Source organism: Apis florea, unplaced genomic scaffold (assembly GCF_048593485.1).
Source record: "Apis florea isolate Af1SG1 unplaced genomic scaffold, ASM4859348v1 contig_3496_pilon, whole genome shotgun sequence".
In the NCBI taxonomy this organism is placed as follows: Eukaryota; Metazoa; Arthropoda; class Insecta; order Hymenoptera; family Apidae; genus Apis; species Apis florea.
The window spans coordinates 1,666,582-1,682,777 of record NW_028256773.1 but is presented as its reverse complement, the minus strand read 5'-3'; the positions used below and the strand labels follow the sequence as shown (position 1 = coordinate 1,682,777).

General features: G+C 39.2%; 1 protein-coding gene across 3 annotated transcripts in view; it reads left to right on the top strand.

Annotated features, from left to right (window-relative positions):
* The window catches only part of crp (transcription factor cropped), a 139,469-nt gene extending 124,627 nt beyond the window's left edge, over window positions 1–14,842 (top strand). For 2 of the 3 annotated variants that reach the window (XM_086913379.1, XM_086913380.1), the window contains exons 3-6: window positions 10,563–10,713; window positions 11,690–11,955; window positions 12,204–12,658; window positions 14,330–14,842. In XM_086913379.1, coding sequence (XP_086769505.1) covers window positions 10,563–10,713; window positions 11,690–11,955; window positions 12,204–12,658; window positions 14,330–14,660 — 1,203 coding nt within the window. In that variant the 3' untranslated portion in view covers window positions 14,661–14,842. The remainder of the gene's footprint in view (window positions 1–10,562; window positions 10,714–11,689; window positions 11,956–12,203; window positions 12,659–14,329) is intronic. The other variant, XM_086913381.1, reaches the window with a different exon arrangement.
* Window positions 14,843–16,196: the final 1,354 nt, after the last annotated feature.

Sequence of the window (16,196 nt, the reverse complement as noted above, 5' to 3'; positions counted from 1 at the left end):
CAATACAATAGGTGATGGAATTCACTAGACGACCTTGACCATGGCCGTGAATCAAGCCGCATGAATCGCATGCATCCGCGGTCAGGCTGTCAGCTTATCTACTCAAACATCGAATCTGGAGCACGTTAACTAATTACCGGCTTTTCCATGGCTCGGGCTGAAGCCGGTAATTGCATGGCCGTTGCTATCAGTGTTGACTCTCCTGGGAATACAGTTGTCCCACCGCACTCTCTACCGGATTAAAGTGTCAGGTATATTTCTCATCCCGCTGTTTTCTCTTTTCATTTTCTCACCCATCGGCCCTTCGTTTGCCGATTTTTCCACTCCTCCCTCTTTCTCGTTCAAACGAACGTTTTACGAGAAATCGCATCGCGCAGATTCGTGCCGTTTATTTTGACGACGAATATTCGAAGCTTATGTTTCGTCCTTTGCGAAGAAAAGAGGAGGAATTTTTATCAGTTAAAAAGTTCGGTGTTCGAACATCGTGGAAAGATGGATTTTATATTTTTTCTGGAATTAATTTGTTCGAGATTAAAGAATTATTGCCCCGGAATCAATTTGTATAAATTGACTCTTTAAAAATTCTTCCTCTCTAAAAATATTAAAAATGGATATCGATATTTGCCTTCGATGTTTGTATTGTATAAAATTTTTTTACTTTTAAAAATCCTGATACACGTATGTGTGTATACGTCTGTTGTAAATAATGTTTTTAACAGTAGTGAAAATGTTATCGAACACTGTCCACGATTTCAAATATAACAAATGAAGCGAAATGACGATAAGTGCGTAATATCCGAATAAAAATATTTTCAAGAGAAACACGCTGTCGATTTACGAATTTCAGAGTATACGACAGTATCGCGTTCACGGCACGATGAATCAATTCAACTCACCTGTATCACGGTTGTTATTTTTTTGTCACTCGCACTCTTCTCTCATACCGTTACTTTTCTTTTTTTTTTTTTTCTTGTTCAAATTTTTCTTCTCAATTTCATATTTCGAGCTTCTTATTCAATATACTTTTCTCCCATGATAATTAAAAAAATATTTTACTCTGAAATTAAAAACTCTGAAACTGTATTATTCCAAGTATGGAAACTTGGATTTATGCGAATAAAGAAATATTCGTCGATTTAAAAAAAAAAGAAAATATCTCTTCACAGGAGAATTTCTCCTTTCTCCAGAAATTTTTTCCCCCCTCTCCTCTAACAATAAACACACTTCTTGCACTTCTCAAAGCTGCATCGAAGAACTCGAAGAAATTTCACCGTTATCTTTCTCGGTCGAGAGATTGTCTTTTTCCTCCGTAATTAGAATATTCCATGACACTTTCGAACCGATCGATCGCTTCGATACCGTCGTGCGTCTCTAGGAGAGATATTTAAATCCAGGGAATAATCCATCAGTCGAAAGACCTTGCCGTGATCCACTTATTGTTTCTTGAGAGTGTCCTATTTCTCGTGAATTTTAATCGCCGATATTCCCCTCCTCTGAATTCTAATTTCTGATAACAAACTGCCTGTTTTTTGTTTTCTCTTTCCAATCGTCTCAACAGGATAAACACGTGACGTAATTTTGAATTAAAAAGACCGATCGCGTGCAGGTCGAATAATAGTAAGGTAAACTGAAATAAACTTGATTTCTTGATTTCTCACAAGGAAGCATTAAAATCTCATTAAATGAGCAGTTAGCATAAACGAGCGAAATGATTAACGTGACAGGCATCTTCTCTAAACGTAACATTAATAATACAACAATTTCTTATTAATGTAAGATTTAATCTTAGATAAGCGTTACACGCGTTGAATCGAAGTAATTTTATTAAAATAACGCATTTAAACGCATTAGATGGTTTCGTAGAAATCATAATATCGTTTAAAAATTCTAAAATTGTTGTTCTAAAAGTGACATTTCCATGCTTGAATTTTAATTTTTTTCAATAACTCATTCGATTCAAGCGAGTTTTTAAAGTTTCTTTCTCAGATATACTTCCTTTCAATTAAAATCTCATAAAGAACGGTGATTTATGCGCATTATTTGCATTCTCAAAGATTATGTTATATTAAAAAGTTTTAACGATTCTTTATTATAATTGAAATTGTATTTTTAAAATTAGTTACGGGTCAATTTAATATATCCAATACAATTTCTATTCGAACTATGATAAAAATACAATAGTTTCCCGCTTTCATCATCTGCAATTCGAGATTGAATCTAAGATTCCCTCGCCACCGGAGGAGGTGACCTCTGCCAAGTCATCGATATGCTCGAAATAATCGATAAAGATCGGTGTCAACCTTTGTTCACCATTTTATCTCTTTCTCGTTTCGAATTCATTCCGAAATTCCATTTCCAAGAATTGGTGAGGCTCGCGATAAACAACGCGTGGAACAAATAAAAAAGAAAAAAAAAAGAAACGTTTATCAAGTGAAATAGAAAAATTCCTCAAATTCCTCCAAAAGACACACTCAGACCGCCTTTCGAATTCCGAGTTAAAAATCATGGATAGATAACTTCATCATCCGGTTGAATAGACGAAAAAAAAAAAAAAAAAAAAAAAAAAGTTAATGCAACGGTTCAATCAAAGGCGAACGATCGATTTGCATAATCGAGAGAAGAAGAAGAAGAGTTGGCGGATGGAAAAGAAAAGAGGCGAGTTCCCTCGGAGGGGGGAAGCAAAACACGTAAAGACTAATGGTTTTTCGAGTGTTTAAATAATGGAAACGATCAGAGTCGATCAGCCACCACTCTCGGTGTACACCACTCTCCTTTCGCCGTCCCTCTTTCCCTTGCACCTCCATTCCCACGCGCATTCCACACGGTTACATTTTATAGAGTCAGCAAGCTCTAACGGCCGCCACTCTCGGGTATGTTGAACCACGCCGCGAATGTTGTTACGCGAACGTTATGTATTTATGTTAATGAACCCTTCTAAGACGATCACGGAGCCGCGTGCAAGGTCGAGAATGGATATAGCGCATAATATGAGTACCCCATATCGTGTCTGGGAACGTGTCTCGGTGCATTCCATTGCCTTTTAGACGATGATGCGTTAAATGGTGGAACGTTAGATTCCTGTTAGTTTAGTATTAACGGTAGAATTTTGCGCGAATTGTTCCTACGCACTTCTCACATATATTTCTCTGTGTGCTCTTATCATTTCTTCAGACACCCGCTAACTGCTCCAGTCCCATGAAAATTATATTGTATACGTAATTTAACATATAGGCAAACGTTCATTTCTTACATTTTTAACATTTTTTCAATGGCGCAACAATTTTTCACAACCATTCCATTCGATATTTTGAAAATTTTGACTAACTAGGATAGCATTGAAACTCTCGTCGATCAATCCAAATCCGCTATGAAATATATTATAAATAATATGGATGATATAAACAACTATCCCGTAACTAGCTCACTCAAACTTTAATTTAAAAATTTCAAAAAGGGAAATGAATCCTCCTATCCTTTATTACGATCTCATCTCCACGCCATCGTGGACAAAGTGGAGGCAGGGCGTTTAAACGGCGCCAGACAGCGGAGGCGAGTTAAAAGTCGAGGAATCGGATGGTTTGGCAGGGGCGGATAATCGAATTCGGCGGTGGTGAAAAGTGCATCGAACCGCTTTCGAAAGAAGGTCGCGCATCGATTCCGGGACGATGCGCGCACCGGTTCACCAGATATTTTGGCCATCGTCGCAGTTTCCCGGTGTTTTTGGATCGGCCAGTGGCCGCCGCACAGCTCCGAAACGGGCTGCGGACTCGCCGCCACGCAGGGAGTAATGTCCTCGAGTGCACGTATGCACGAGAGTACGCCACGTTCAGAATGCAGTTGCATAACGTTTTCCCCCCACTGTAGTCCGGTTCTCTGCCAGCCACACACTCCCTCCTTCCTTTCTTATTTCTTTTCTCGCACATGCATATACCTGCACACCGTTCTTCCACTTTTTCGCGTCCATTTTTCTCCTTTTCCTTAAAAATCGGCTTAGAAGTCTGATTTTTCGAATACCAGGAATTGGATAAGGGAAAGAGTTTGTGATGAGATTTCAAAACTGAAATTTCAAAGATTTCCTTAAAACTCGTATTATTAATCAGCCAAAATTCAGTTGTTTTATTCGATAAAATTTAAAGAGATTATATGTGTATCCTGTCTTGAGAAGCAAGAGAAATTTCTTGATCGATTTACGAATCGAAAGGAAAAGATGAGTTGAAGAGATCGATGAGAATTATGATTAATTTCTTTCGTAATTTGCATACCTTGTTCCTTGTCAAGAAGTTAAATGTTAAATGTTCAAAGTGTGGATAAGTAGAGGAGGAAAAAGTGTTTGGAACAGGCACAAAGAAGGAATGTGTATATTCCTACACGCTTCCGGTCGGCGCTGGAGCACGAGGTGTGCCGCATTTGCGGCATCGTCTGGCGGCGCCGGGACGCTTGACCGCAATGTGCCATGACAGACGAACGAATGCAGGTAATTTGCAATTCTCGTTCGCTTTAATAGACCATACAGTGGCGGGCAAAGCGTTCACGTTAGCTAAGCAAGATTGCATTTCAAACCAGGGGATCGTATTTTTATCTCCTACCTGTTATTCTCTCTTCTCCATTGGCCAGCCTCATTTTATTTCAACCCAAAGTGTATTTCGTCTGTCCAACAACACTCCTCGTATATAATATTTTTAAACTCGGTTTTTATCGAGTCGAGGTGGAAACGATTGGTGGACCCACGTATACTACGTTTCATACTACTTAATGTGTCAAAAATAGAGAAAAATGGTATCGTTAAACTTACAACGTTCTGTGTCCTTCAACAGATTTCCAAATTCAATTAAATTCGTTCTTATTTAACAATCGATTTACATCTCAAAATTTTATTAACGGAGAATTAAGATTAAAAAATATAGCTTGGAACCATCCACCAGCCCGTATCTCGATCGTAAAAGCGTCGAAACGTTTCCGCGAGATGGCGAGCCCAGGCCTGGAAATTTACGGCTAATTGCGAATCCACGCATTACGGGGAAATTAGAGGTTCACCGAGGAGCATGAGAAGAGAAAACGCAATGAAATCTGGCCGGCCGTGGCGCGGCGCAGACCCTGTAAAACCCCCTAAAACTACAACCGCCGCGGTTATGAATGGCCCCCCAAGAAAATGTTAATTTTATGCGGATCCTTTGGTATCCCCACCAGTTGAAAACGCGTTTGTAAACCGTCTATCAAGGAAATTACGACGTGTTGTAAGAAATTTGGACGGAGATGGCCATTTCGTGAATTTATCCGTTTTTTTTTCTCCCTCTCTTTTTTTTTTTTTTTTGCCAACTTCCTCCTCGACATTCTGTCTTTCAAACGCAAAATCGACAACTCACGAGGCTCTCCTTACACATCCTTAATACCTTGCGATCTCACAATTTAGTTTTTGCAGGATCATTGAATCCTGGATGCGTGGTATATTTGACGATATTTTTATAACAACACTATAGAAATATCTATAGAAGATAATTCGATTCTATCTTATTACGCGTGACACCAATTCTCTCTTGTGTCGCATTTTTAAAAGATCAGGCGCACATACGCAATATATATTCTCTCCACACGTGACATTCATGCGTATTCTTAGAATTACATTCACTCGTCATATCATTTCATATCATATCCATCGTTCACACCTGTTATGCGAGATTCCATTTCTTCATGTGCACGTGATCGAAAATAAATAATTGGAAAATCGTTATATGTATATATATGTATCTACTAGCAAAAGAGCATCTCTCCTTCGCATCATTTTTCGAATTTTTATTCGCGTAATATCCAATATCCATCGTTTTCCTCTCAAACTCGCTCGTGTGTCGTGAAACTACGATATCTAAGAATATACGTAATAATAGTAATCCACATTTTTGATATCACTGCGAGTTTCACACTTTTTTCCCCAGTTATCGAACTGGCGGGAATTTCACGCGGCAGAATCGGATGTCCACGTGGAAATGATGTCGAACAGGTAGGGTCACGAACTGTAACCCATGGATAACGTTTTACGGCTGTGAACTTTCCTTTCTTTCGATCGCCAGCTGCACGCCGCATTATACCCTCTCTAGTCTTTCGCCTCTTATCGATCGGCCATGTCGTCAGCCCATTCAGTCACGGTCACAGCTGTCGTATCCTGATTTTTCCAGCACGCCACCAGGCCGGGAAAATAGGCGATTTACGGCGAAAAATTGCCGACCCGATAAAACACATCCCAGCTGGGATGTTTAACACGTGTCGTACGTGAAATCTTGATACGCTCGATCGAAAATTCGGATTCGATTTTTCGCACACGATTTCAATTTATCTGCGATTATGAAAATTATCCATCTCTATGTTTCAATTTATATTTCATTTAATTGTACTCTTGCCGATATTTCTTACGAGAATCTAGATAACGAAAACCCTTGATCTATATGGATATTTAAAGGGTTAATTTTACAAATATAAAAAATGCCTAATTTAAATTACGAGTGATTTCTTCTAGAATCGATAAAGATATTCTGCGAATACTTTCGTAGCATTTTAATCGTGCAATAAAAATTTTAGCCTCGTAGAGAGGTACATCGACTGTATATCTGTATAAGATTTTGCTTTTTGCATCTCGATCGAGGTCGAAAAATTTTATTCGCATGAAATTTTCGAAGCGGATTTATTTTAAAAAAAATTTGGCCAACTCGGACCGGCCAGTCTCTCTCTCCAATGATAAATCGCTATCTGTGCCCGTTCAGGAAACAGCTCGAGGATCGACCTTGGCCCGCCACGACTTTGCAGAATAGTATATTAACAAGATTTCGGCACGTGCGTCGGAGCTCTGGTCGAAGAAACCGTGCACATGGCCTTCCGGCCTCCCTAATCGTCGTAGAAGCCGTTCTCTCCTGCCTCGTCGCGTTCTTGCTCTCTTTCTCTCTCTCTCTCTTTGGACGAGCAAACGTCTTGTCCTCGTTTATTCCTGCGATTATAGTTAACCCCTCGTTGCTCGCCACGATGGTCACGCCAATCTAAAACAATAAAGCGAGCGTAAAACCGCGATTCTTAAACTGTAGAGTCGAGTTTCTTCGAGAAGAATTGTAGATATGTAAATATCGAGAGAGAGAGAGAGAGACAGAGAGATAAAAAAGAAATGGCGATAAAAAGAGGAAAGATTTTTGTGAGGGCAATAACTGTACATTTTTTCTTTTTTTTTTTTTTTTTTTCTCTTTTCTTTTTGAATAATAATTCATCATTTGTGCGGTGAATTTAATTTTTAAATACAATTTTAAATCAAATTCTCTCTTTGCTTCGTCCGAATCATTTACAAAGTAAGAATATATTTAAATTAAAGTCGTGTTTAAAATATGATTGATATTCAGAGTTCGACCTCGTTTACAATTATCATATATATCGTATCGCTTGTATTCGTACAATGACATGTTCATCGTTTAATAAAAATCCGTAATTATTTTAAATAGGCATCCGTGCCTCGTCCTTATCAAGATACATCTTAGAAAGAAAATAAAGTTATACAGACGATCTCGACGATCTCTAGATGAAAATGGAAAAATTACTGAAAATTTATTTATCCAAATACAAATATTATTAACGATATAATTTACCTTCTTAGAGCTATAAAATGTAAATTACTAAAGAATCTTATAAGCTGATCGTTGAATACGAAAATGCGTATCGACACGCAATAATACGATTTGGTCCGCCATTATGCCTTTGAAATTGAAGCCCGATCACGCTGTTCTTGAAAACACATTGGAAAGAACGACAAACATTTCTATACCTTTCCCTTCGCATTGCCAATTGTCCAGAGGTAAAAAACGACTCGCCTCGAATTTAAACGATCGAGTCACGCGATACGTAATCAAACTACTTTGGTGTTCCACGAGCATTAAAGGTAACAGAACTAATAGGGCGGGAAATTGGAATGATGTATATATATATATGTATATACACATTTGAAAAAAATTGTGATCGAGATTCCTTTTACGTTTTTAATCTTAAAATTTTATTATATATTATTTGCAAAGAGAGTGTCAAATTCGCGATGCGGATTTGGTTCCATCTGGATTATATTTCCGCTCGCACACTTTCATCCTGGATTTTTAATTGCACGGTCGCAGAACAAAAGAGAAACAAAGCAGGGGTAGCGTTCTTTTTTTTTTTTTTTTTTTTTCTTTTCCGTTCAAATTTTTTTTCTTTTTGCGTCCACAACAGACGCCGAGTGCGCGTTTGCGATTTTGCTTCTAAGATCGATCTTGCGTACACGCAAACGCAATAATAAGAGAGCCACCGTACACCTCGGTATCCGGTTCCTTTGACCGATGATATTATTGTCGAGACACCCTTCCTTCTTTTCATCTTTCTCTCGTTAAAACTCCTCCTTTACGCCTCTTTCTTTCTTCGTTGTTCTTTCTTCTCCTTTTCCATCCAAAGCTCTCAATGCAATACATTCGAAACTTTTACTCCCCAATTTTATTTTATTTTATTATATTTGCAGTAGTGGTTATTGGAAAGATTTTTACTTTACAATAATACACGCAAGAAGAGAAATTTAATATGATTTTTTTTTTCTAAATTTATTCGAAATTTAATCGTGGATTGATTGATAAATAAATAAATCATAAATTTCTGATAATTATAGCTTTTCCCGTAAAACACAATCTTCGCTTCTTTGTCACACAGATGACGTATCCTTTCTCGAGAGATTTCCTCTCCTTTTCGTTCTCTTATTCTAATCTCTCCGTTTCTCTCTCTCTCCTGAGACATCATTTTCCATTTCTCGCGCAATATTTCCCTTCCCTCGTCTCCTCCCTTTATTGAATTCCATCGTGGACCGCTTCTTTCCCCTCCTCCCCCTCTCAAATATTCTCCATAAGAGGCTCCACTTCAATCTATCTCGTTACTCTCGTTTGACAAGTTTCCTTTTAATCTTATCCTTCATCAAATTTCTTTTGTTTCTCTCTCTCTCTCTTTCTCTCTCTCTCTCTTTCTCTCTCTCTCTCCCTCCCTCCCTCTATTCTTTTCACTCATTTTCCATGCATATTTATACATCTTTTACGTGTGACGATTCGATGATTTTCTCTCTCTGACGCGCTTGACGTCATGCTACTTTTTTTAAATTTCTTCTCCTCTTTTCGATTCGTTCATATTTAGACCGTTACTCGTTCTAAAACCAGAGATTTAACCGATGATGTCAGAAGCTTATTGTGAATGTGCGTGATTCGCAATGTGATACGTCGTCAACGCATCGTTAAGATTTCCTTCATCACGTTCACGCACTGTGCTTGATACTATGATTTCATACTAGTAGATTCAGATAACAGTCTCATAGTTAAACTTAACCAATTTGATATCCTGGTAAATCACGATCGTTGAAATCAAGAAGAAGAAGGGAAAAAATAAGCTTGATCAATTGATCTCTAATGAGGACGTGTACAAAATAAGAACGATAAAAAAATTCTCATCCACAAAAGAAATATACAATCTAATTAAACATTCCTTGTAATCACGAAAACTCCACGAAAAGTGGCATAAGGCATGTGCGTATTTTTTAAATGCGCATATCTCCGGATGGAAGAACAGGAAAGACAGTGGTGCATCGCGAGGAAGCTTCAGGGCCAAACAGGAGCATCTGTTCGTTGACCACCTGTCGGCAGGTGCAAAACGTACACATAGCCAACCCGTTACCTTCGGCTTCGGTATCAATTGGCCCTTTTGTTTTCGCCATGTTTTACTACGACGTAGTACGTGCGTACGATGCGTGTAATATATATGTAATATATAACATGTACGTCGCCATTCTGGATTTTATTACAGAGAAAATCCCCTTTAAACCATGTAAACAGGAAGTATCTTTTACCCCCCCTCCCTTTTTCTTACCTTTCGATGCATGTCGTTTACGGAACACCTGTATATCTCATTAATCTCGATTCTTTTTAACATAACACGACCCAGTTTTCGTTGCGTTTCTTTTTTTTTTCTCTCTCTCTCTCTCTCTTTCTGATTTCTTATTTCCGAGAAAGATCACGTGGGAAATCAGAAACTGTTCTGTTTTTTTTCCTTTTTCTTTTTTTTTTTTTGAAAGAAACCAGGCGGGAAAACGTTTTGACTTTCGATCAGATTTCTTTTCAGCAATCACACATCTCCATATCTGAAAAAAAAAATGTATACTTTTAAAAGAAATATCTAAGACTTGCAAATATATAATCAATGTTATCTATATATATATATATGTATATTTTAAATAGAGAATTGATTTTCGCCCGTATGTGTGTTGTGTGTGTGTGTATAGAAATTATTTAGTAAGCATCTGATTTAATATGGATGGAATGGATATCGATGCGGAGAAAATATGTATGAGGATTATATATTATTCAAATAATTTATTAAATTCGTCGAAGAATCTGTCTGGAAGAGAAGAGAGAGAGAGAGTAGAATGTCAATAATTTAACAAAATAATTGAACCAAGGATTTAAGGGAAAGTATTTTAACGTAATAAAATAAAATAGTAACGAGAACAGTAAAAAAAAAAACTATTATTTTTATTTCAGGCTGCGATACTTCAGCAGACTGCCGAATATATATACCAGCTGGAACAAGAAAAGACCCAACTGTTGTCACAGAATTGTCAATTGAAACGACTGGTGAACCAGCACGAGGGTGGCGATGTTCCGATCAAGAAACGCAAACCGGATAATCAAGGTGAATATCTTTTTAATCCCTTCCCACGGGAAGATAATTGAATTTTGCTCGTGACAACTCTAACAAGCCGTCAATTAACGTACATTATATAATCCCTCGAGACGATATATTGAATTTTAAAACGAATGAAAAAGCAATGAAATAAACGAATCAAAATTAATTTCATACTTACGCTTAATCATAATTTATGATGAATCGTAAAATCGTACTTTCTAATCTTAAAACGTAATAAAAATGACGGGCCGCATGAATAAAGTATCATCGTAAAAATATTCATTAATAATAAAATTAATGATAAATGTGATGAGCTACATAAATAAAAAGATAATCATAGGAAAATTTTAAATAACGGAGTTTATTTAAATGATCGTGCCCACGGTCGTAAAAAAAAAAAATATTATTGTATTCCCATCGAAAGAAAAAAAAAAAAAAAAAGAAAAGAAAAACGCCGACAGAACGAACGCATCCGCGGAATCATCACTAATTTAGCCGCCGACTCGCGCGAATAACTTACTTTACGATACTGACTCATCGCCAAGATTTCGTAGGGGAATTTTTTAATTTGTTGGTCGACACGTTGGCGAAAGTTAATATAGAAGGTGTCGTCCGTCATTTTCGCGCGAGTAATTACATTCCATCCAGACTCTGCCCGGATATTCTATTCCATGCACAAGAGGGAAGAAATCGCGATCCGATCGATAGAATCGAAACTTGCCTCTCCTCCCCTTTCCATCCTCCGCGATCCGATTAAACCTTCGAGTTAATTAAGTCGAATAAAAATAGAGGAGGATCTCTCCTCGTATCAAGCTTTTCCAAGTAACGAATTATTTCGGTTTAATAACAATGATCACGTTTGAAATACGAGACATCAGATACCGTTCGTAGCTAAGTTTGGCAAAGTGATAATTATTATATAGAAAAAATTGTTAATATCGTCTCATCTTTTGATCGTGAATTTTTCTTCTTGCTGTTCCAGGAGGTGTGGTGGTTAGTCTGCCGATGCACGTTAGCGAGAGCGGTGACGAAGGTTTGGGCAGCATGTCCCCTGAACCATTGTCGGTAATAACGGTAACCACGGAGGGACATTCCGTGGTGAACAACGAGGTGGTAGAGCTGAGGCGACAGTTAGAGAGGGAACGTCACGCGAGGTTGCGTCTAGAGAAGCAAATGAGAGTTATACAGAATCAACTGTATCCGGAGAGATTTAGAGATAATCAGCTAATCACTTACCAACCGCACGAGGTATTCTATAATATTTCGCTCCACACTCACCTTTACATTGCATCGTGTACACTCTGTAACGAGATAAATTTAATTACACCTATTTCTAGAGCTTCTCTTGCTCCTATTTCAAAATATATAATCGTAGCTATAAGAAACTCCTTTGACATAAAAAAACGGAAAAGGAAAAATTGCGAAGAAAATATGCATAATAATTCGTTGGCACGATTGTAGAAGGAAAAAAGAAAAAAATTTCTCTTCCACACCAGGTGATCGAACACACGGACAACGTGATCGCTCAAGAAACGGAGGATGCGGTGGCCGCGCTTCAGGTAGTTTCCGTGGTGTCTTTGGCACAGGTTGGCACGACGCAGACCGTGGAAACGTCTAGTCCGGATCCAAGTTCACCGCCCCTGTCTCCACAGCCCGCGGACATGGTACCAGAGGAGATCAAGGAGGAGGAGTCAGGCCCGGGCTCGCCAAAGATCGTGACGTTCGGCCAGAACCAGGTGTTCTCGGCGATCGACGAGCAGACTACCGGCGACTCGTTCTCCTCCTCGAGTCGTGTCACGTACACCACGAGTACGGGGGAGTTCAAGAACGCGTCACCTCAGTACATCACCACCAGCCCCACCAGACCGTTCTCACCGGCAGCGGAACCGCAGCGGCTGCCCAGCATCCTCGAGGCCGCGATGAAAGCGGAGCCGAAGGTCGAAGTCGAGAGGTAAGTACGTTTTTTCTTTTTTTTAAGGTCGTCGGCTCGTTTCGACTCGGAGGATCGACCATTTGATTGGCAACCGATTGGCATTGGATTAATGTAATTCGTACACGAGGTATATGCAGATGAGCGATTTTCGTCCTTGTAATATCGCCACGATCTTACGTTTTTTTCTTTTTGTAAGATAGATGTATGTATATATATATATAATCTCAGAGATATCGCAAGGACAAAAGTCGCTCGAGGGGCTCGAGAGTCCACGAGACGAGGATCGATGCGTCTTTCCTTGTTTTTCGAATTGGAAACAATGAAGACGATGAAAAGTCGGTCATGTCCACTGGATCTGATATTTGCACAGATATTTGGTTTTAGAAAATGGTTTTAGATTATGTAGGTGAACGTTTTTATATAATAGTTTATATAAGAACCGTTCATTTACTTTCCAATTTTTGAATAATCAATTTTTACTCCAAATTTTATCAACGAGGATTACTTCATTCATCCAGAATTCGTAGTATATTCGAACGAATCGTTGCTCTAATTTTTTTATTCCATTCTCAATATGGAATGTTTGGAGATGAATTTTCTTTAAACATTTTTAGAAACTTTTGACTTTTGATTAATGATTAACGATTTTGATTGGTCCGAGACAATCTATTTCATATGTATACTAGATTAGTAATATGCATCAGATTAGTACATATCTGTTTTTGAAAGATGAAAAAATTGAATAGAAAGGAGATGAGTCGAGACAGTTAAAACGGTAAGATATATTCTTCTATGAGGAGATAAATATGAACGCTTGTTTTGATTCATTCGTACACAGCATGGTGAATGTTAATCTATGGTCTGCAAGATCCAAGAGTCAATAAATGAGAGATCGGCGTGTGATTTTTTTTTTTCTATGCTAAATATAAAAATATTTCTTCTAGTCTGATTTGAATTTCATTATGAAAATTATCGCGTTATTCTAATTTATTTAAATATTTGATTAATCTGTGTAATCATCAAATTCGTACATAATATCTCATGGGAATGTTTCAATGAATTTCACATTATGTAATAAAGTTAATATCGTCTCGTTTATAAGATATATAAGCGTTTTAATTTTACGATGAACTTTACATGGTATACTTATATGGCTTGCATTCAATATGTAGGGTAAATGTCAAGGTAAATAGTAATACGTGTCTTTGTCTTATTAATGTTTTATCAAGCGCTGGTAACGATTCTTCTTGCGAATATTATCCCACTTGACTGATAACGAGACACGTATTAACAGACGGTTTAAAGGTCACGTTTTATCGAATCATTTTTATGCAACGTTACCAAATTACTTTCGACGTGAAATTTATTTCCACCAACATACTTTTCTCTCTTTCAATTTTAACCATTTTTAATTTAAATTATTTCTCCTTATCCAATCTTTCATTGATCTTTCACTTTCAAGTATGTAGACACATACCGTAACACATATTCTAATATTATTAATATCCCCCCAGAATCATAACGATATACATCAACATTTAATTAATCAATCATAAACACGTTCGAGTATCCGCACTCGTCTATCTGCGATTCGACGTAAAAAACATAAAAAAAAAAAAAAAAAAGAAGAAGAAGAAGAAACAACGTTTAATCCTACGTAGAAAATGAAATTAATCGTTTCAATTTCAGGTTGCCGTCTCCATCGAACTCGTTGGACGACGGCTCCCCACAGGCGAGACTCTATCTGGCCAACACGTCCAGACAGAATCTGGAAACGATCGTGGAGGCGATACGCCACCTCGAAGGAGACCATCTGTTCAGCGACGAGCCGGCCCAGGATGTGCCGTTGGCGTTGACCAACAAACAAACGGCCATCGCGTCGAGCAAAACGTCGACGACGTCCGGCGCGTCGCCGGCTGCGTCCGCGAAGCAGCGACTTCTCCAGGCCGAGTTCCTCCAATTCCACAGGCAACAGCAGACCCAACAGCGGCCGGGCGTGATCGTGGTGAAGCATTCGTGATCGAAAGGCGCGTCGCGATCGGCAAACTGAACGCGCGCGTCCGCCGCGGCAAACTCGCCTCCGCTCGAGAATTAAACGAACAATCGAAAAATCCCGCGACGCGATTCGAGACATCAAGAGGAGATTTGCTTCGAGAAAAAGTGTGCTGTACACGTGAGAGAGAGAGAGAGAGAGAGAGAGAGCGTGCGTTAAGTATAGAAGAGAGAAAGAGGACGAACAAGATGAAGATTGGGGAGAGCGAGAGCGAGAGCGAGAGCGAGAGAGAGAGAGAGAGAGAGAAAGAGAGAGCGAGTGAGAGAGAGAGAGAGAGAGAGAGAAAGAAGAAACAAGAATCTTTTCAGCGACAATGTTTCACGCTCGAGCCGGAGGCTCCGTTTCCTCGAAGAGACGCTCGGGAAGGTCTCCTTGCGTTCGATGTTGCAATCGTCGACCGACCATTATTAATTATCGGTGTTGCGTTCGGTCGACGTTTCCGTATGTTCCTACTGCCCGTCGTGTCCGCCTTCGTTTCGATCCCATCCGGAGATCTGCGTCAAAAAAAGGATTGTTGTTATATGTTCCCGTTCGATCGGGTCGGATCGCAGAGGAGCACGTGCGATCGTTCGTCGGTTTTAACGGGGATTGTCGAGCTTCTTTGCGGTCGCGATTCTTCGAATCGACGATTCGAAACCGTTCTTTAACGGATGGGTTAGAAGAGAGCGAGCGAGCCGACCGCGCGGGTCGCCAATCTCGAAGAGAAGAAGGGATTCGCGCGGTCGGTCGAGACTCGAAACGAAGGTGGGACCAAAAGTCGAAACTCGAAGACGAAAGGATCCTCGCCACCGAGTCGTCGAAAATGTTTCCCTCGATTCATCCCCCCCAAAACGCGCCTCTTCTATTATCCCAACTCCATCATCACCATTACCACCATCCTTTTCGCTAGTTCTTGTAAATATCACCTTTCGGTTCGCGGCGTGTCTCGTTTTCCTTTTTTCCTTTCTCTTTCTTTCTTTCTTTCTTTTCCCTCCTCCTTCTCGTTCTTCTTCTTCTTCTTCTTCTTCCTCTTCCTCTTCCTCTTTCTTTCAACGAGAACTTCGCTCGCGAACATCGCGTTCCCCATGTGTCTTACTTCCCTCCCCTCCCCTCTCCCCTCCTCCCTCCACCCCCATGAATCTCGAAAGATTCTTCCTCCCCCTCTTATTATATTGCTCCTCCTCCTCATCATATTATTGCTCCTTCATCGAGTCTATCCCATCCCACCCTCCATTCATCCCTTCGCGAATCGAGACAGCGAAGCGAGCGTTTTCTCTCCTCGTGTTACGAGGATATAATATTATCATCATCATTTCTTTTCTCTTTTTCGTAGGCTTAAGACGAAACTTGCTACCACAATTTAATAATTATTCATAGATAAGTAAGGCTGCGTATGCTGTATACCGTACCTATGATGTATACATATGTACACACGACATATACGTATATACATAAGACGTGTAATTGGTACGAGAATCCCCTTTTCCGCGAATTTGTGCGTGTATGTGTATATATAGATATACA